Source organism: Podarcis vaucheri (assembly GCF_965113315.1).
Source record: "Podarcis vaucheri genome assembly, chromosome: W".
Classification (NCBI taxonomy): Eukaryota; Metazoa; Chordata; class Lepidosauria; order Squamata; family Lacertidae; genus Podarcis; species Podarcis vaucheri.
This window is the reverse complement of record NC_138757.1, coordinates 36,160,055-36,181,710: the sequence shown is the minus strand read 5'-3', so window position 1 is coordinate 36,181,710 and position 21,656 is coordinate 36,160,055. Positions and strand designations below refer to the sequence as shown.

The 21,656-nt window shown below is 48.8% G+C and overlaps 1 protein-coding gene across 1 annotated transcript in view; it reads left to right on the top strand.

Moving 5' to 3' along the window:
* Positions 1-4,380: 4,380 nt before the first annotated feature.
* The window catches only part of LOC309523277 (inositol polyphosphate 5-phosphatase OCRL-like), a gene marked incomplete at both ends in the record, with an annotated part of 49,485 nt that continues 32,209 nt past the window's right edge, over positions 4,381-21,656 (top strand). The window contains 4 exons of the mRNA XM_082207062.1: positions 4,381-4,744; positions 12,871-13,019; positions 13,729-13,849; positions 13,957-14,099. Of these exons, the coding sequence (XP_082063188.1) occupies positions 4,381-4,744; positions 12,871-13,019; positions 13,729-13,849; positions 13,957-14,099 (777 nt within the window). The remainder of the gene's footprint in view (positions 4,745-12,870; positions 13,020-13,728; positions 13,850-13,956; positions 14,100-21,656) is intronic.

Genomic DNA, 21,656 nt, shown 5'->3' with positions numbered 1-21,656 from the left:
TCCATAACCTTTCCCAGTCCTCAGACATGATATTATAGCCAATGTCTTGAGCCCATTTTATCATAGCTGATTTAACTGTAAAATGCAAGTTTAAAACGCAAGCTTTCCTTTGCATCTCACAGAACTTTAAATTTAATTCGTGGGTTTTTTCACCTGTCTGCCAAACTTAGGTCGTTTTGCCATCCTTTAAATGCGAAATCAGTAGTCAAGCCATACTTTTTGGTAAAATGTTCGTCTGGATCCCGGAAGTCCTACCTGAGAAGAACAATGGGAGTGTCCGCTAGCGCCAGCCACTTCTCCTTCTGCAAGCAGCGCCACCCAAATTCCCACCTGGGATGAGCCGTTTGGTGCACTAAACTGAGCTGCTGGAGAAAGACTGGGGCGGGCGGCAAGTGGGAGGGGGAAGTCGTGCGCTTCTGTCCCGTGAGAAAGGTGCTGGGCTCTGTCTCTCCAGTTGCGCTTCCTCGGTTCAGAGGTGGACTATAGCAGCTGGGCTGGGCTGCCACAAAGCCCATCCAGGCCACAGGCTGCTAGCATGACTCACCCCGGCTTTATCATCTGAGGGGAAAGGGTGCGCGGTCTTAAATGCTGGCCTTGGCAACTTGGCTGAGCTTCCTTGGGCCAGTCCTTGGGCCAGTTCTTGGGTCAGCTTAGCCTCCCTCACAGAGGGTTGTTCTGAAGATACACTCAGGAAAACACCCGAGGCATGAAGAAGAAGAACGAGGAGAGTGGGGTCTGGAAAGGGGGGTGGGGAGCGCTCCCACCCCAGCCGCTCCAGGATGGGAAGTGCGTCCCGGGGGAAGCGGGATTCAGGCGGAGGAGGACGTCGGGTTGGGTGGGGGTTGCCAGGAGCAGCACAGTGTCCCTTGAACCCCCGGCTTCCACTCTCCAGGCAGGCGCCCAACGTGGCCAGCTGGCACTCCAGCCTTGGCATGCAGATCCCGGGTTCAGCCCCAGATCTCTGGAGCGGAAAGGCTCTTGGGCGTGAATATGAAAGGCAGCACCTGTCAGAATAGGTCATACTGAGCCAGTACAGATGAACATGACTATGGGTTCGCTTCCTCGGCATCCCAGAACTGTGAAGGTTGCCTCAACTGTTGAGCAGCACAGCTAAGGAAGAAGGAGTGGAGTGTCTCCGGGGGGAGCATAGCTCCCATTCCCTTCCAAACACACAGACAGGACAGTGTGGTGGCACCCAGGGAATAGTTGCAGCAGCCGGATGGCTGGCTGAAACACACACCATTGCACTCTTTTTGAATGGGATTCAATCTGAATCAGCCAGTTAGTGAACTTGGTGCTCCTGTGCGACAAAGCCACTACAAAATTGCTCTTCCCCACACACTTCCAGGTCCCTCCAGCGGGGCTTTTTGAGTGTGATGGGTTTTTCTCACTCCAGAGCAGTTTGTGTTTAAGCTGAAAGTCACCAGGAAAGCAAGGGAGGCTAAAAATTTTGCATTTGTTGATATAAGGTTTTAAGAACTCTAATAATGACTATGTGGAAATGACTGGGAAAAGGGAAAAAAAGGAAAATCAAGGTTTTTGACTCTTGGTTTCCTGGAAGAAGATCAAAAGACTCCCCTGGATTAGAAGAGACATCTCATTAACAACTGGAGAAATGCCAAAGAACTTTGGATATCTGCTTGGGAACTTTCTGATGCAGTATTAATTTAACAAGGAGCCAGGAGTGAAACCGAAAGTAGACTGACCAGCTATCTGAATCCAATTATATTGCTATGGGGTGGGGGGAACCTCTAACATTTTACTTTTCGATACTTGTACTTCCAGGGTGAATTGAATGGGTGGAGGGGGGGTGGAGGAGAGGCAGAAAGAAGAGCTAACTTGTCCGTGGCTAGGGGGCGCAATCTGGACGGTTCTGCCGGGGCGCAAGATCACCTAACTACTGCTCTGCGCCTCTGGACCAGGGGTGGATGGTGCTCATTGGGACTGGGAGGGTGGAAGGCAAGGAGGCCAACAGTAGGTGGCACCAGAGCCAAGGAGTGGCAGAGCAAATGCGTTCTGTATCTGAGATGGAGTGGGAAGGGGCTGGCAGCCATCCGCTGTCTGCCCTCATGGAGCGGCCAGAATCCACTGGGCAAATGCTCATCTTGCCAGAGTCTGGGTCTTCTGCTGTTGCTCTCTCAGAAACCGTGCCCAGGTGGGATGTTTCGTTTTTCGTAGCTTGTTCCTTTTCTTTGTTCGGGTTCCTACGTCACACCAGCAGTTTAAATGGCAACACTCCTTTGCAAGATTGGCCGCCTTTTTAATTGTTTGTTATGGAAAATCAATAAAATGATAAGTTTCCCCTGCCAAAGGGTTGCATGACATCTGGCTGAAGACTTTTTGTGCTAAAAGTTGAAGCTATGCTGGGTGTGTGTGTGTGTGTGTGTGTGTGTGTGTCCGTCTGTCCATGTGGCCGCTGCGTATTCAACTTTCCACCCCCTCCAAAGAATCCTAAGAACCTTAGTTTTCCTTTCACAGTGCTACGATTCCCAGCACCCTTAACAAACCATTGTTCCCAGGACTTTTTGGGTGTGGGTGGGAGGAGATGTGCTTTACATGTGCGGTGTGCAGGCATCTCCCAGCACATGTGTGTGGGCATTCAAGACTAACTCTTATGCTTTTCTTCCTTAGACCAGCTTGAAGTTGAAAAAGAGGTTCTCTGCGTTGAGGAACACAAGCAATTTCACAGCGAAGCAGAACACGGGCCAAATGGTCACTCTGTCATTGCATCTGGTGAAGTCAGACTGGCTTTGCAAAGGAGCTTGCCCCTGAAGCCAGTTGGTTGCCTGCCTCTGGCTGGCTGGCGGCTTGGCACCAGCAAAACACAAAGAGACAGCCCCATGCAACCTCACACCCAAAGATTTCTGCCCATGCTTCAGACATGCAGCCCTAAGAGCAGCTCTGACTCCCACTCTAGGCCCCTCTGCCCCAGTCTTCCTCCTGATGTAGGCTACAGGATCTGGGAAGTCTGATCCAGCTTTGAGGTGTGGTTCCATATGGCCGTTAGTACTGTTGTGCTTTTGCCAGAGAGCCACGTGGTAAGGAAGATCTCCAAGCACGCTTCCTAGGGGGTCCTCTTTAATCCCCAAATGTGCCCACAAAGGCATGAGCCAGCACCCTCATGCCACAGCTGCCTCTGGAGTGACCCTCCCTCCGGTAAGAGGCATGCCTCACAGCTGAGTGCCTGGTTGTTTGTGTAGGGCGGAGGCTGGGAATCTTGTGGGCTCCCAGATATTGCCAGATCCAATGGCCTTCTGGTCTAGTGAATTTGAGGTTCTTGGTTTCTCTCCCTCTGCCCCCTTTTGCCTGGAAAAGCACTTTGGCAGATTCCTTTGGAGGATTTGGGTGTGACAAGCTGTAGCACCACACTGAATAAAACAACTCTGAGAAGCTGAAACACCAGGCTGTTTTCTTTTCTAATAAAAATATTCACTGTGCAGTTCACAGGCACAAAACACAATGTTGATATTGTCCAGGAAATGGGTTTTCAGTTGGAGGGCATGGGTTGCGTGAGAGCATGTTGTGCGGGATAACCAGTCTCATATAAGCAACATGCTTCAGTCTAATTAGTGCATGAAGGGGTTAACACCATAGAGTAAGCTGTCCTGCCATCTTAGCCATGTCTCTTCCCCTTACCTTGGGAGTGAGTTCTGATCTATTCTGGTATTCACTTCTTCAGTGTTTAATGTACCGTAGGTTTTTCCTGATTTTATGGTTTTATCTTTCTGTAAACGGCCTTGATGTTTCTTACCATCTGGTAGTGTATAAGTTTTATGAAATAAATAAATAATGTAGAATGAATGAATGAATGAATAAATAAATAAATAAATAAATAAATAGGAAGCTGTAAAACCACAACCTCCGAAATGAAAGCTACTGTGCCTCCAGACGGATGTTTTTGCCTGGAGGGGGGCCGTATTCTGCAATGTGCTATCGATGCAATAATAGTGCAGCTTTCTAATGGACTGTCCACGCAAACATCATTCTGCTTTCTCAGTTGCTCTGCAATGCTTCGCCAGGGTTACCACATCATGGCCACCTGGGGGTGCGCTCCTGTGTTGTAGCTCAGCAAAAGCAGGGCAAAATTCCTCTAGTAAGGCTCACAGTGAGGGCTGCTGAGAGTTGGGAGAGATCTCGGAGGCCAAAGAGTTTGCTTTTCTGCTCAGTACAGGGGATCTTGCCAGCTCTTCACCCCTGATTGGCCGAAGATGCCCATCTCTCATCCATGCAGCTCCACAGCGTGCCTGGATGATGACTCAGATGGAGCTGGACACACCATTCCTGAAGGATGCAATAATATTGCAATTGTGGTGGACCAACTACATGCCAACAGGATGTCAGACTGAATGGGCCTTGGCCTGAACCAGCAAGGCTCTTCAAATGCGCTTATATTCCCCTGACTTTGGGGATGCCTTGCAGGAGTCTCACCCGTCTCATGGCTATTCTTCTAGTGTGGACCAGGTCTACAAGCTCTCCCCCGAAAGCAGGTGCACCATCCAGAACATGCTGGCGCTGTACCTGAAGAAGAAAGCGAACACAGACCAGGAGGCAGGGACTTCTAGGGGAAGCGAGGCCTTCATGCGGGAAGCCTTGACTCCTCACGTGCTCCCCGGGATCAGCTTCGACCCCACCACCCAGTCTTCTGCTGGTGTCACTCTTCCCCCTGGCCCAGAACAGGAGGCTCCTTCCCAACACGCAGAATGCCTTGCACGTGATCGATGGGCCTGTGCTCACTGTGACATAGGTAGGGCCAGATTTATGTATAGGCTAAGTAGGCTGAAGCCTAGGGCCTCTAGATCTAGGGGGCCTCGCCAGCCTGCCCGCTCCCCAGCGCCGCAGACAGTCTTCCCTCTCCCCAAATTGCAAACCCAAGACTTCATGCAGGGCATTTCTCCCCCATTTCAATGACATTTTGCTTCAAAAGGAAAGGTGGACTTGGAGAAGGCAAGCAAAATGCGAGGGAGATAGTGAAAGATACAGGAAATTGAATGCAGATTTCCAAAAAATAGCAAGGAGAGACAAGAGGGCCTTCTTAAACGAGCAATGCAAAGAAATAGAGGAAAACAACAGAATGGGAAGAACCAGAGATCTGTTCAAGAAAACTGGAGCTATGAAAGGAACATTTCATTCAAAGAGTACCATAATAAAGGACAAAGGTGGAAAGGACCTAACAGAAGCAGAAGACGTCAAGAAGAAGTGGCAAGAATACACAGAGGAATTATACCAGAAAGATATGGATGTCTCATACACCCCAGGTAGTGTGGTTGCTGACCTTGAGCCTGACACCCTGGAGAGCAAAGTCAAATGGGCCTTAGAAAGCAATGCTAATAACAAGGCCAGTGGAAGTGATGATGTTCCAGCTGAACTATTAAATTTTGTTAAAGATGATGCTGTTAAGGTGCTCCACGCAATATGCCAGAAAGTTTGGAAAACTCAGCAGTGGCCAGAGGATTGGAGAAGACCAGTCTACCTCCTTTAGAGGAAAAGGCCTTGAGGGGAGGACCTGTTGCCTCCACAATCCTTTGTAAACATGCATAAGCTGAGAGGCAATTGTCCGACAAATGTGGTGCTGTGCGGAGGCAGGAACATTTTCCTGCAGTTAAGTATTTTCTAAGTTCCTTTCCCGAAACGTCCTCAAACGGTTCTGAAGCCTCTCTAACCTCAGAAGTCTTTTCCTCTCTCTGGAATTCTGGGATTCGAGGATAACTTCATGGAGAAGGAAAGAAACCTGCAGAATCAGCAAATGAGTGCCCGCCGGGAGCCTCCACCCCCACCGCTGCCACCAAGCAGGCTGTAAGTTGCCTTAGAGGTGTACTGTGCCCTCCCGCCTCCTTGCTTTTAAGGACTACTTGAGTTCTGTTCTCATCTCCCTTAGGCGTATCCGTGACAAGGAGAGCATGAGCAAGAAGCAACCCCAATGACCCACACTATGCGCAAGCTCTTTGTGCCTTCCACACATACGCAGTCCGGACAGAGAGAGGGACTCATCATGTTCAGTTTCTGTTAATTGATTCTCATGGGAACTTACAGATTCTGGCTTCACACAATTAACTCAAGGCAGTGTCAATTTACTCTTGGCAGAAAGCCAAGGTCTGCTTGACCTAGAAACTACTTACTCTGATTGGTTAACGACCAGCACTCAACTCTGTTATCTAGAAATGCTAGCACAGTTTGGTTTTAGGTGTGTTAGAAGCAGGAGTAGAAGTGCTGTGTATGGTTATGAGAGAGAGAGAGAGAGAGAGAGAGAGAGAGAGAGAGAGAGAGAGAGAGAGAAAGGATTTATTTTGCTTTGTTTTGTATGCAGAAACTCTGCTGGTTTTATTTTTCCTTTTAATAAATCCTGTAAATAGTTATTCTGAGTCTAGCTGACTAGTCATTACCACCTCGACTAGCTTCTTCGCTGTGCAGGAAAACTCTGCTACGTTTGGGCTAAAGCCATTAGAGCTATGCCTGACACTTCAAAGTTCCATGAGGTTATGGGCATTGTGCTGCCAGCCTGAGTTGTGGTGGTGTCAGCATCAACGGTGTTGGTTCCAGTAGTCCCAGAAGTTGTTGTTCCTGTCGGTGCAGCAGATGGACACTGGCTGGTTCCTGACTGTTGTGAGCTGGTGACGCAGTGGACACAAGGACAACAGCTGCAGCGTGTGAGTGCTGGGTGCTGTGGTTCCTGTTTTCTCTCTCAGTGGTCGTGAGTAGCTGGTTCCGGGTTCCAGGGACATCGCTCTCAAGATGGCCTCACAACCAGTTCAGATGGCTTTTGAGCGTCTGAATGACTCCAATTACTTGCTGTGGTCGGAACGCATGCAGGCAGTGCTGCAGAGGGATCGTCTCTGGCAAGTGGTGAGTAAGTTTCCTGCGAAGCCTGATGATGAAGACCTCGATAAAGACCAAAGAGCAAGGGCCACAATTGTCTTGGGGCTGGAAGATTCCCAGTTGCCGTATGTGAGGGGAATCAAGACAGCTAGAGGTGTGTGGCAAGCACTTAAAGAACTCCATGTGTGTGAGACAGCGGTTTCCAAGCTGTTCATTCGCAAGGCATTGTACAAGGCAATGTTACAGCCTGGGGTTACAATGCAGGAACACCTACACAGTTTACAGTTAAAGTTTGCTGCGCTACAGGAAAGAGACTGTGCGTTACACCAGCAGGAGAAGGTGTCTATTATTTTGAGTTCTCTCCCGGAAAGCTGGGATAATTTAGTTTTGTCTCTAGAAGGCATACAGGAGCGTGATTTATCAGTCAGCTACGTTACTGGGCGTTTGATTGAAGAATGGCAGAAGAGGCAAGAAAGGTCGTTGGCTGCAGAGACTTCTACTGGCGGGCGGTTTGGAAGGAGTTCTCATGCCGTGCCAGAGGTGAAGCAAAAGCAGCGTACTGGTGAGGAGTCAGCGTTTGCTGTTAGGCGTTGTTTCCGATGTGGGTCTTCAGCGCATCTAAAACGACAATGTCCGGAGTTGGTCAAGTCTCAGTTGCCGGTGCAGGAGCAGAGACGAGATCAGCAGCAGCAGCAGCGTAAAAAGAAATTCTTCAAACAAAAACAGTCGGCTCAGCTGGTGACCGCCGAGGTCAAGATTGCTGATGAGAAACAAGCTGTCTGGGTGGTCGATTCGGGAGCATCTCGGCACATCGTAAATTCAGATGAATTGTTTGTTTCCAAGAACTCAGCACAGCGCAGCCAGGTGGCTCTAGCAGACGGAAGTACTTCCGAAGTGATTTCGGGGGGTGCAGTGTTTGTTCCTTGTCTTCGTGAATGCCTGCAAAATGTACTTTGTGTGCCTTCATTAAGGAGCAATCTGATGTCTGTAGATTGTTTGCTAAAAGCTGGGTTTAAAGTGTATTTTGAAGGAGACAGTTGCATTATTAAGAAGACTGGTGAGATTTTAGGCACTGCTAAGTCAGAGGGAGGCTTGTTTTGGCTTAAAGCAGGATCTCAAGTTGCAGCAGTAGTCAGTAAATCTCAGCCTGCAGTGAATAACAAAGCTATACATGACAACTGTGTGCACTTATTGCACAGGAAAATGGGGCATGCTTGCTGGAAAAGTGTACTAAAAATATCTGAATTGGCTGATGGGGGTAATTTAAAGAGTTGTAACAAGTACCTTGATTGTAATGTTTGTAAAAAGGTTAAAACCCACAGAGTCTCTTACCCCAGAAGTGACAGAGTTAGTGAGTCACCGCTACAGCTGGTTCACATGGACGTAATTGGTCCATTTGCTGTAAGCAGGGGTGGAGCGCGCTTTTCATTAACAATTGTGGATGACGCCACACGTTACTCTTGGGTTTTTCCCATGAAGAATAAGGGTGACGTGTTCACTAAGTTTAAAGGCTGGGTGGCATCTGTGGAAAGATTTCTGTCCATTAAACTCAAAAGGATCCAGACGGACAGAGGTGGCGAATTTATGTCAAATGCCTTTAGAGATTGGTTACAAAAGCGTGGCATTGGGCATAGAAAAACGAACGTTTTTTCCCCAGAGGAGAATGGCGTTGCAGAGCGGAAAAACAGATCTTTACAAGATATGATGTTTGCCATGCTTGATGATGCTGATTTGCCCATGTCTTATTGGGGGGAGAGCATGCTCACCGCGTGTTATCTCCAAAATAGGCTTTTTCATCAAACAATAGGTACAACCCCGTACTTTAAATTGTTTCAGAAAAAAACTAAAATTGACCATTTGCATGTGTTTGGATTAAAAGCCTGGGTATTAATTCCAAAACAAATGAGGAAGAAGGGAGATCCTAAGACCAAACAAACAGTTAGTGTTTGTGGGTTACCAGGAGCTGGGAAAAGGTTTCCGTTTTGCTGAAGGGACAAATGGCATTGTGATCTCCAGGAATGCCAGTTTTTGTGAACATAGTGGCTGGGAGAGACTACATGCCAATACTGAGGTTTGGTTTGAACCTTCCCAGGAGCTTCATGACTCTGAAGGTAAACATAGAGAATCAGAGTCTGAGGGGGAGGAAAGTTCAGATAAGAGCTCTCAAGAAAGTGGAGTTAGCCAGAGACCAGTTGCTAAGCAACAAAAGAGAGGTCGTAGTTCTGAGGAGGAAAGTGGGTCAGAAGAAAAATTTTCTCCCAGAAGATCTAAAAGACAAAACAAAGGAGTGCCTCCGGTGCGTTTTTCTCCAGATACTGCAAATGTGTTTAGTGTAATTGCAGAACCCAAGAGTTTTCAGGAGGTGTTAAAGTTACCAAAAGAGGAGGCAGAGCTCTGGAAACAGGCAATGGAGGAAGAGATGTCCTCTCTGAATGAGCACAAGGTCTTTACACCAGTAGCAGCGCCTGAGGGGGCAAAGATTGTAGGCTGCAGGTGGGTGTACAAACTTAAACCTCTGGTGACAGGAAAGTACAAATACAAAGCTCGTTTAGTGGCTCAAGGATACTCTCAGAGGCCTGGAAAAGATTATGACGAAACTTTTTCCCCTACTGCTAAAGGGGGACAGTGTAAGGCTGATTTTAACGCTTGGAGCAAAGAGAAAACTCCTGTTAAACCATTTTGATATCCAGACTGCATATTTACATGCATCAATATCAGAAGACCTGTATCTAGCCGAACCGCCTGGTTATGAGACAGGTTCCAATAGAGTGTTGAAATTAAACAAAGCTCTATATGGTCTCAAACAGGCTGCAAGATCTTGGAACAAATGTTTCCATGAGGCCTTAGTGTCATTTGGTTTCAAGCAGAGTACAGCTGACAATTGTGTTTATGTACGTGGTACAGGCAGTGATCAAGAGTTTTGTCTGATTTATGTAGATGATGTATTGTATGCCTGTAAAACAGATAAACAAACTAAAAGGTTTGCCAAGCAATTGTCCAGTAAGTTTAAAATGAAAGATTTAGGCCCGGTTAGGACATATCTAGGGTTGGAAGTGTGCTGGGCCCAAGATGGCAGCTGCCTAATTAGTCAGAAGAACAAAGTTAAACAACTACTGACTACATATAGGATGCAGGATTGCAAAGGGGCAGCGGTGCCTATGGATCCAGGTTTCATAAAAACACTTCATATAGATGAGAGTCCTGAATTTGAACATCCTGATGTATATCACTCTGTAATTGGAAGTTTATTGTATCTTGCACAGTGGTCCAGACCTGATATTAGCTACGCAGTAGGCATATTAAGTAGATTGGTCTCAAAACCCAAACTAAATGCCTGGAAAGGGGTAAAACAAGTTCTGAGATACCTCAAACAGACAATTGGCTATATGTTACAATTAAATTCTTCCGAGGATGAAATGTTGAGTTGCTACTGTGATAGTGACTGGGGAAATTTGCCAGATAGAAAATCTGTCACAGGACTAGTCATAATGGTCGGTGGAGCTTTAATCAGCTGGCGGTCACGCAAGCAAGACGTTGTAAGTGTGTCATCAACGGAATCTGAGTACGCCGCATTGAGTGAATTGTGCAACGAGGTGATTTATTTCAAGCATTTGTTAGCAGATTTAAATGTAAATTGTGGAGAACCAGTACAAGTTTACATTGATAATCAAGCTTGTATAACCTTAAGTAAAACAGAGGGTTTCAAATCATGTTCCAAACATATCTCTGTAAAATACCAAAATGTACGTTGCTGTGTACAAGACAATATAATCACATGTACTTATGTATCAAGTGAAGAAAATGTAGCAGATGTATTAACTAAACCATTGGCAAAGATAAAGAACAAGCAAATGTGCAAGGGTTTAGGTTTGCTGGAAAAATAATCTCCTACATAGGTGTTATTTGATGTTAATTGTACAGCAGAATCTGTGAGGGGGTGTTCAGTTTCTGTTAATTGATTCTCGTGGGAACTTACAGATTCTGGCTTCACACAATTAACTCAAGGCAGTGTCAATTTACTCTTGGCAGAAAGCCAAGGTCTGCTTGACCTAGAAACTACTTACTCTGATTGGTTAACGACCAGCACTCAACTCTGTTATCTAGAAATGCTAGCACAGTTTGGTGTTAGGTGTGTTAGAAGCAGGAGTAGAAGTGCTGTGTATGGTTATGAGAGAGAGAGAGAGAGGATTTATTTTGCTTTGTTTTGTATGCAGAAACTCTGCTGGTTTTATTTTTCCTTTTAATAAATCCTGTAAATAGTTATTCTGAGTCTAGCTGACTAGTCATTTCCACCTCGACTAGCTTCTTCGCTGTGCAGGAAAACTCTGCTACGTTTGGGCTAAAGCCATTAGAGCTATGCCTGACACTTCAAAGTTCCATGACATCAAGCACGTCCTCACCAAGAGAGAGAAGGCATATGTCAACACCCAGAATTTCAGGTCAGATCATGCAAAAGTGCAAAGACCAGTGGAACCTGTATCAGAGTTGGGGCTGGAGAAAGCGACATCTACATGACAGCTTTATTGTTGGGTGCCAGGCAAAGTCTGTCCTGTTCACTCAGGCCACATGGGTGGGTAATGGAAAGTATTAGTTGTGGTGGGCAATTTTCCTTGGTGCCACATACTGAACCGTGGCTTCATATTATGAGCAGAACGGCAGCCTCTCCTCCAGGTTTGCACACCTCTCCCCCACCCCAAGCCTATTGGGAAGCTTCCACTTGGATTTTAAATTAACCACAGTTTGGTGTGTCCAGATCCTATGGTGGTTCATTTTACCAGCTTTGTAAACCCACGATTGGAAGTTGGCTTGTTTCAATGAGCCATGGTTCAAATGAAGCGGTTTGTGCAGCTTCAGACATTGTGACAAGATGCAGTTAATCCAAAACTGAAGCAAAACCTTTGGAACTCCTCCTAAAAGCTGTGCTGGAGGACAGGGAGGCGTGACCCCCCCCCAACACTTGGTGTGGGTCATACTTATAATGCTAAGCTTACTACTTCAAACAAAGTTTTTGCTTTGGTTATTTCCTCGTACTGTTAGTAGTAAGGTAAAGGTAAAGGGACCCCTGACCATTAGGTCCAGTCGTGGTTGACTATGGGCTTGCGGTGCTCATCTCACTTTATTGGCCGAGGGAGCCGGCGTGCAGCTTGCGGGTCATGTGGCCAGATTGACGTGCTTTCGCTTCTGGCGAACCAGAGCAGCGCATGGAAACGCCATTTACCTTCCCGCCGGAGCGGCACTTATTGATCTACTTGCACTTGGACGTGCTTTCGAACTGCTAGGTTGGCAGGAGCAGGGACCGAGCAACGGGAGCTCACCCCGTCGTGAGGATTTGAACCGCCGACCTTCTGATCTGCAAGTCCTAGGCTCTGTGGTTTAACCCACAGCGCCACCCGTGTCCCACTGTTAGTAGTACCCAGTGGCCATTTGTTTTTCATGTCTGCTTTTATGATATGTTTATCAGTATGTGGTTAGCAGCTTCAGATGCTACTGTTTTACAGAGGCTGTTTAGCTTGCTCTTTTTACCCCTTTACTAGACAGGCTGTATTTCTGTGCTGTTTTCAGAGTGGGGAATGCCCATTCCTTCATGGCCAGCATGGAAACACAGAAGGCTAGCCATTTAGGAGGTTTGCAAAGAGGACAAGGGTGTTACGGGGTAATCTTCTAGCAAACAAGCTTGGCACAGCAGATCTGAGAGGTGGTTTTCTGCTCCCGGAAAGCCAGCCTGGAAACCAGGTTGCCAGGTGAAGGAAGAATGGAGAGATCAACCAACTCACTTGCCTTCAAAGAATTTCTGGTTGCCTGTGGCTACTGGGATAGTGCTTAGATATCAGGCTGGCTGACACATCTTAAAAAATACAAGGGAAAAGCTTTTTTTCTTTCATTAGCAAAGCTCCTTTGGGGCCCCGAATAGCTAAGCTGAGGAAGAAGTGGCTGGTCTTACTTGTTTGTTCTTGGTCCTGATCTTGCCTGCCCTTGTAATCCTACCTGCCACACACTCCTGTTGTCTTTCCATATTTAAGCAGCACGTCTGTTCCGATTGGAGTCCTATTCCTGCAGTTCCACATCCTTCTCTTTGGCACTTGGGCATTCGGTTCCAGGAGCTGGACCTGAGCACAGAGGCTTTCTTCTACTTGGACTCGACAAAGGAGCAAGAGTGGCTGACAGCTGTGGAAAAGGCTTTGCGTTCCAAATCCAAGTACAAAAAAGTAAGTCCAACCCCACCCATTTCTTCAGCAGCCAGACAGCTGTCAGGAGCTGGAGTGAGGAGGAGGAGGAGGTCAGCAAGAAAAAACACCTGGTGTCAGTGGTGTTTTATTCAAAAGAAGCCAACATTCTTTATTCAAAGAAACCCAAACCGTGCAGGCCTCGTGATCACAGAAACCTTTCCCAACAGGTCTTGCCCCAGTGAGGTAGTTGTGAAGGCTGAAGGTTGCTACCCTCCCACCACTCTCTGAAGTCTCCTCCTCCCCCTGGTCCTTCCCAAGCAACCTGAGACTCTGACACCTTGTCTGTCTTTGCTCCCTCCTCTTAATTTCTCTGTGTTCTGGGAGACCAGCAGGGAGGGGAGCTGATCGCAGCAGGATGGGGAGACCCCCTGGCTTCTTCAGCAGCCTGCCTGATCTCTGCCTCTTGACCCCCGCCTCCAGCCTCCACTTCTGCCTCGGATTCTGGGCTGCTGTTTGCCACAGAATCTTCCTGCCCTCCTGCCTCTTCAGTTTCCAACACCTCCTCTTGCTCACAGTCTGCTCCCTCTTCTCCCTCGGACGACCCCCCACCAGTTCCCTGGCTCTGAGCCTTCTTCCCTTGGGGGATCCCCAGTTGGTGCCACCTGCCACTCCTATCTGCATCCAGCCGGCCCAGGACAGCAAGCAATGAACAGAGCTGGTAGACATCCCAGTACCTTGCATCTTCTAGGTGCAGCTGGTCCGTCTAGTCGGAATGATGTTGCTCATCTTTGTCCGGAAGGACCAGCTCAGCCGCATCAAGGAAGTGATGAAGGAAACAGTGGGCACAGGCATCATGGGGAAGATGGGGAGTAGACCCTGAGAGCGGAATTCCCTAGGTCTATCTTTCTGTCTGTCTATCTGTTTTTCTAATCTCTGCCAACCAGTTTCCCCCTCTTTCCTGCTTGCTCACTAACAGGCATCTTTTCTCCGCCCCTGCAGGGTAACAAGGGGTGTGTGGCCATGAGGTTTGTCTGCAACAATACCAGCTTCTGCATGGTCAATTCCCACCTTGCTGCCCACGTGGAAGACTTTGAGCGCCGAAACCAGGATTACAAGGATGTAACTTGTTGGTCTCTGCTATCTGGAGAAGCAAATTGAGTCATGTTTCTGTAACTTTCCTGCCTGTGTGTAGCTCAGGGTAGGCAGCATTTGTTGTTGTTTAGTCGTTTAGTCGTGTCCGCCTCTTCATGACCCTCTGGACCAGAGCACGCCAGGCACTCCTGTCTTCCACTGCCTCCCACAGTTTGGTCAAACTCATGCTGGTAGCTTCGAGAACACTGTCCCACCATCTCGTCCTCTGTCGTCCCCTTCTCCTTGTGCCCTCCATCTTTCCCAACATCAGAGTCTTTTCCAGGGAGTCTTCTCTTCTCATGAGGTGGCCATTGGAGCCTCAGCTTCACGGTCTGTCTTTCCAGTGAGCACTCAGGGCTGATTTCCTTCAGAATGGATAGGTTTGATCTTCTTGCAGTCCTTGGGACTCTCAAGAGAAGCAAAAAGAAATGGATATTGATTGATTTTTAAAAATGAATGGAGTACGTAAAATCTCTCAGGAAAAACAGTGAATGTTGAACTATAAGATAACGGATCAGGAGGTGGAAGGGGCTATCCAAAACATGCAATTAGGCAAATCTCCAGGACCAGATGGTTTGACTTCAAGATATTACAGATCTTTGAAAGAATGGTTAATACAACCATTAAAGGAAGTCTGCAATGAAATATTGGAAGGAAGACGGGCACCAGAGTCGTGGAAGGAAGCTTACATTACACTTATACCGAAAACAGAGACTGAAAAGACACAGCTCAAGAACTACCGCCCTATATCGCTGCTTAATGTGGATTACAAAATCTTCACAGATATTTTGGCTAAAAGATTAAAAAAGGTGTTAGCAGAAGAAATTCACACAGATCAAGCAGGCTTTCTCCCGGGCAGACATCTGTCTGACAATATGAGGAATATAATTAATATTCTAGAAAAACTACAAGTGAATATTAATACTAAAGCAGTCTTGATATTTGTGGATGCAGAGAAAGCCTTCGACAATATTTCTTGGAGTTTTATGAAGAAGAATCTACAGGGGATGGGGGTAGGAGAAGGTTTTGAAAATGCTATAGGTGCAATTTATTCAGAACAAAAGGCAAAATTAATTGTGAATAATGTGATCACAGAAGAGTTTAAGATTGAAAAAGGGACACGACAAGGTTGCCCAATTTCTCCATTGCTTTTTATATCGGTCCTAGAGGTTTTGCTAAATATGATTAGAAAGGACCAAGAGGTTAAAGGTATACAGGTGGGAGCTAAACAGTATAAACTGAAAGCATTTGCTGATGATTTAGTATTGACTCTACAGGAGCCAGAAGCTAGTACTAAAAGGGTATTGGAACTGATTCAAGAATTTGGACAGTGTCAGGGGTTCAGAGGCAGAGGCACATGGGAGGCAGGAGAGGGAGGACCATTGGGCAGAGTCCGAGGACAGCAAGGAGGAGGAGGACTGTGACCCAAGGGACTCCATGAGCTTTTCCAGCGAATCAGGGGATTCCCAGGAGGGGGCGCCTGTAGCCAGGGGGAGAGGAGCCCCAGGGGGGACTCATCAGGGGGAAAGAGCCAACAGGGAATCCCGAAGCAGCAGCTGGAGATCAAAGCCGGCTTCCCCTCCAGAACGTAGCGATGGGGGGGGGGGAGTTCCAGTGTGTCAGGAGAAGCAGCTCCGTTGGCTGGAAGGGAGGAGAGGTCAGAACAAGCCACTCTCCCGGAAGGGGAGAGGAGCAGTGAGAGGAGTGACGTTACCATCAGGAGAAGGGTTGGAAACTGGTCGCGCGCGCCAAGTTCAAATGTGCAAGCGCGCGGGGAAACGGAGAGCCCGGGGGAGGAGCCAGGTCCCAAAGCCCGCAGGAGGGAGGGAGAGCCGTCGGGAGATTCAGCGTCAGAAGAATCTAGGAGGGGCGGAACTCCAGCGGGCAGAAAGACCCTGCGGAAAAGGAAAGACAGGAGGAGGTGGAGCAAAGCCAGCATCTTAAGCTGGTGTGGGGGGGGCACCGACTCAGAAGGGACTTCTACGGTCTAAGCTAACAGACGTACGGCTGCGCGCCGCTACTGTGGAACAACTAATGGACTTCAATAAAGACCTTTGTATATAAAGAGAAACTGGCGTTGGTCCTTTGTGAGCTGGGACCTGAGGCAGCCGTGACAGTAAGTCCCTTCTCAAAGTACGCAATTTTTTTTTTTGCAAAGCTCACGAAGTTTGGCAGCCATGAGTATGGCACCACGTGCACCACGTGCTAGCGGGACTCCTCTACAAGAAGTGCGTATGCTTCCTCGACGACATCCTGATCTTCTCGGAATCGCAGGAGACTCACGAGAGTGACGTAAAGGAGGTCCTGCAGAGGCTACGGGAGCACAGACTCTACGCCAAGCTGGAGAAGTGCCAATTCGACGTGACGGAGGTGGATTTCCTGGGCTACAGGCTGTCCGACAAGGGACTAGCCATGGACAGCGCCAAGGTCCGCGCGGTGTTGGACTGGAAGAGCCCACGCAATCGGAAGGAGGTCCAGAGGTTCGTCGGCTTCGCCAACTTTTACCGCAAGTTCATCAGGGGTTTCGCGAAAGAGACGGCAGCTATCACGGACATTCTCAGTTCCAAGAAGAAGAAGTTCACCTGGACGGACCAGGCGGAGCAGTCCTTCCGGCGACTCAAGCGCCTCTTCGCGTTTGAAGAACAGCTGCTACACGTGAATCCCGGCAGGCCCATGCGGGTTGAGACTGACGCGTCTGACAGAGCGGTGGGGGCCGTCCTCTTGCAGGAAGATCCGCAGGGGAACTGGAGGCCCTGCACTTTCTACTCCCGGAAGCTCAGCAAGTCGGAGCAGAACTACACAATCTGGGACAGGGAGTTGTTGGCCATCCACGCGGCTTTCAAGGCGTGGAGGCACTTCCTCATCGGAGCCAAGCACACCGTGCAGGTCCGCACGGACCACAAGAACCTGGAGTATTGGCACACAGCGAAGCTCCAGAGCCAGAGGCACATACGCTGGGCGGAGTTCTTTGCGGATTTCGACTTCAGGATTGAGTACATCCCGGGAGACAACAATGTCATAGCAGATGCGCTCTCCAGGAAGCCGCAATATCTCGAGGAAGCGGCACCAGTGGCGGCAAGGCACATTTTCGCACCGCAGGCATGGGCCTGCGCTTCAGCTGCCGTGAACCTGGACGCGGTGCGTCGCGCGCTGCAGACTGATCCGTTCGCACAATCCAAGATGGAAGAACTGCGGAGGGGCACAGTGCAGGACAACGTTTTCCAGATACGCGACGGCCTGCTGACCCACAAAGGTGCTCTCTATGTGCCGGGGGACAATCTCCGCGCGAAGGTTCTACAGCAGTTGCACGACGCACCCAGCGCGGGTCACTTCGGCAAGGAGAAGACGGCGGACTTAGTAGCCAGGGATTTTTGGTGGCCCCAGATGCGAGGAGAGGTCGCGGATTACGTCACCAGGTGTGACACTTGCCAGAGATCCAAGCCAGTGCACAAGAAGCCAGCGGGACTGCTGGAACCGCTGGAGACGCCACTACAGCCGTGGGAGAGAGTGGCGCTGGACTTTGTTACTGATCTACCCAGTTCGCGAGGCAAGACGGCGGTACTTGTGGTTGTGGACCTGTTCACCAAGATGGCACATTTCATTCCTTGCGCGAAGGTGGCTACAGCGGAACAGACCGCCAAGCTGTTCATAGACCACGTGTTCAGGGTGCATGGCTTACCACGGTCCATCCTGTCCGACCGGGGCCGCCAATTCATTTCCAGTTTCTGGCAGAAGCTCCTGGGTATCCTGAACGTCAAGATCAACTTAGCGTCGGCAAGGCATCCGCAGACCAACGGCCAAGCGGAGAGGGTCAACGCCATCATGCAGCAGTACCTGCGCTGTTACGCCAATCAGAAGCCTGTGACTTGGGTGGACTACCTACCGATGGCCGAGTTTGCCTACAACAACACGAAGCACGTGTCAACGGGGGTGACACCGTTCTTCGCCAACAATGGGCGGCATCCCAGAACCTTCCCGGGGTTAACGATGACGGCGGAGGGGGAGCCCCAGGCAGCTGAGCACTTCTCAGCAGAATTGCAGGAAGTCCACAAGGAGCTCCGACGGCACTTGGAGCTAGCTAAACACGCATACAAAGTGCAGGCAGACAGGCACAGGAGGGCAGGGGAGGACATCCAGGTGGGGGACTGGGTATGGTTGGCGGCCCAGGCGGTGCCAGCCAAGTCGTTAGCTAAGAAGAAGCTAGGACACAAACAACTAGGGCCATACCAGGTTGAGGCCAAGATCAATCCTGTAGCTTTTCGGTTGGCCCTCCCAGAAGGTTCCAGAATGCACCCGGTCTTCCATAGGTCGGTGCTCACACCCTACAGGGCCCCGCACAGGTTTCAGGAGCCAGGGGCAGCACTAGACCCACGCAGAAAGTCACCAGAGGGGGGGAAGTCACCGAGGGCCACGACACTCAACGAGGTCATGGAGATTCTGGACTCGAGATGGGGGGAGGAGGGAGTAGAATACCTCCTCGCCAGGGAAGGCACCCCGGCCAGCGCCAACAGTTGGGTGCCGGATTATGCTCTGGAGGAACCGCTTCTCAAAGACGAGTTCCATGCACTCTTCCCACACAGACCCATGCCAGCGGATTATTTCGATGACTGGCTTTTTACGCCCACACTTTCCGCCAGCACGTTCCAGGGCTTCTCCGCAGCAGAGGAGACGACGCCAGAATCGAGCCCTCCAAGGGGATCGTGCTCGGGGGTGGACACGGACCGCTCTTACTGGTGGGACGATCAGCCAGAAGTGGGGTGGAGCAGGAGGTGGCTAAGGGGGCCTTGGCAGACAGCATCGCCCGAGGTAACTGGGGGAGAGGCGGGCTTGGACGGGTTGGGGGAGGAGGACGGGTTCGAACACGCATACAATGAACTGGAAGCTGAGGAGATCGACGTCGACGAGCTTGTTACGGACTAGCCGGATCCAGATGAACTGTGGCGCACCGGGGGGAACGAACTGTTTCCAGCATCTACCCCCGCAACGATGGAGCACCCGGAACCTGCACCCCAGCAGCGGGAGGGGGGAAGGGGGGGCTTCGAGGGGGGGATGGATGTCAGGGGTTCAGGGGCAGAGGCACATGGGAGGCAGGAGAGGGAGGACCATTGGGCAGAGTCCGAGGACAGCGAGGAGGAGGAGGACTGTGGCCCAAGGGACTCCATGAGCTTTTCCAGCGAATCAGGGGATTCCCAGGAGGGGGCGCCTGTAGCCAGGGGGAGAGGAGCCCCAGGGGGGACTCATCAGGGGGAAAGAGCCAACAGGGAATCCCGAAGCAGCAGCTGGAGATCAGGCCCGGCTTCCCCTCCAGAGCGTAGCGAAGGGGGGGGGGAGTTCCAGTGTGTCAGGAGAAGCAGCTCCGTTGGCTGGAAGGGAGGAGAGGTCAGAACAAGCCACTCTCCCGGAAGGGGAGAGGAGCAGTGAGAGGAGTGACGTTACCATCAGGAGAAGGGTTGGAAACTGGGCGCGCGCGCCAAGTTCAAATGTGCAAGCGCGCAGGGAAACGGAGAGCCCGGGGGAGGAGCCAGGTCCCAAAGCCCGCAGGAGGGAGGGAGAGCCGTCGGGAGATTCAGCGTCAGAGGAATCCAGGAGGGGCGGAACTCCAGCGGGCAGAAAGACCCTGCGGAAAAGGAAAGACAGGAGGAGGTGGAGCAAAGCCAGTATCTTAAGCTGGTGTAGGGGGGGCACCGACTCAGAAGGGACTTCTACGGTCTAAGCTAACAGACGTACGGCTGCGCGCCGCTACTGTGGAACAACTAATGGACTTCAATAAAGACCTTTGTATATAAAGAGAAACTGGCGTTGGTCCTTTGTGAGCTGGGACCTGAGGCAGCCGTGACAGACAGGTTGCAGGTTTCAAGTTGAATAAGATGAAAACCAAGGTTTTAGAGAAAAATTTAACTATGAATGAGAGAGAGAAGTTTCAGAAGGAGACAGGACTAACATTGGTTAAAAAAGTGAAATACTTAGGGGTTAACATGACTGCTAAAAATGTGAACTTATTCAAGGATAATTATGAAAAATGTTGGACTGAAGTGAAAAAGGATTTAGAAGTATGGACAAATTTGAAGTTATCATTGTTAGGCCGAATTGCTGTGATAAAAATGAATGTGCTGCCAAGGATGTTATTTTTGTTCCAAACATTGCAAATTTTGGATAAGATGGATTGTTTCAAGAAGTGGCAGAAGGATTTTTCTAGATTTGTTTGTCAGGGCAAGAAGCCTCGAATAAAATTTAAGATATTAACGGATGCTAAAGAAAGAGGGGGATTTGCCCTGCCAGACCTTAAACTTTATTATGAATCAGCTGCTTTTTGTTGGTTGAGAGAATGGCTGCTTCTTGAAAATACGGAAGTTTTGGATTTAGAAGGTTTTAACAATGTATTTGGTTGGCATGCATACTTGTGGTATGATAAGGTAAAAGCACATAAAGCATTTAAAAATCACATTGTTAGAAAAGCATTGCTTAATGTTTGGAGAAGATATAAAGATTTGTTAGGGGGGAAAAAACCCCAAGATGGTTGTCACCAATGGAAGCGAAGGCACAGAAAAAACTCCATATGGAGGCCAAATGGCCGAAATATTGGGAAATTCTGGAGCAAGAGGGAGATAGATTAAAACTGCAGAGTTTTGAAAAATTTAAAAATAGAGTGCGAGACTGGCTTCATTATTATCAAATAATGGAGGCATTTAATTTGGACAAAAAATTAGGCTTCTAGGTAGAAAAATCAAAATTGGAAACAGAACTGTTAGATCCTAAAGTCAAGAATCTGTCAAGAATGTATAACTTGCTGTTGAAATGGAACACTCAGGATGAAACGGTGAAATCAGCTATGATTAAATGGGCACAAGATGTTGGACATAACATATTGATGGCTGACTGGGAACAGTTATGGATGACAGGTATGAAGTTTACGGCATGTAATGCCTTAAGAGAAAATTTAATGGAAATGATTTATAGGTGGTACATGACACCAGTTAAGCTTGGAAAAATCTACCATTTGCCCGATAATAAATGTTGGAAATGTAATGAGACTGAAGGTACATTTTTTCACCTTTGGTGGACATGCCCAATGATTAAGGCATTCTGGGAGATGATTTATAATGAAATGAAAAAGGTATTTACCTTCCTTAAGAAACCGGAGGCCTTTCTCCTGGGCATGGTCGGCCAATTGGTGCTAAAGAAGGACAGAACTTTTTTTATGTATGCAACAACAGCAGCAAGAATACTCATCGCAAAATATTGGAAGACACAAGATTTACCCATCAGGGAAGAATGGCAGATGAAGGTGATGGACTGTATGGGACTTGCAGAAATGACTGGCAGAATCCGGGACCAGGGAGAAGAGTCGGCAGAAGAAATAACTGGAGTAAATTTATTGAATACTTAAAGAAGAATTGTAAAGAGGTCAAGACACTAGCAGGATTGACATAATACCTCCAATGTATAATGGTACTAACTTGAGAATGATGTGTGTGATGGAAAGAGGATAAATATACCAGTTGTGGGGAGGGAGGGGGGTCGCGACTCGGCAGAGTCAAAGGAAAT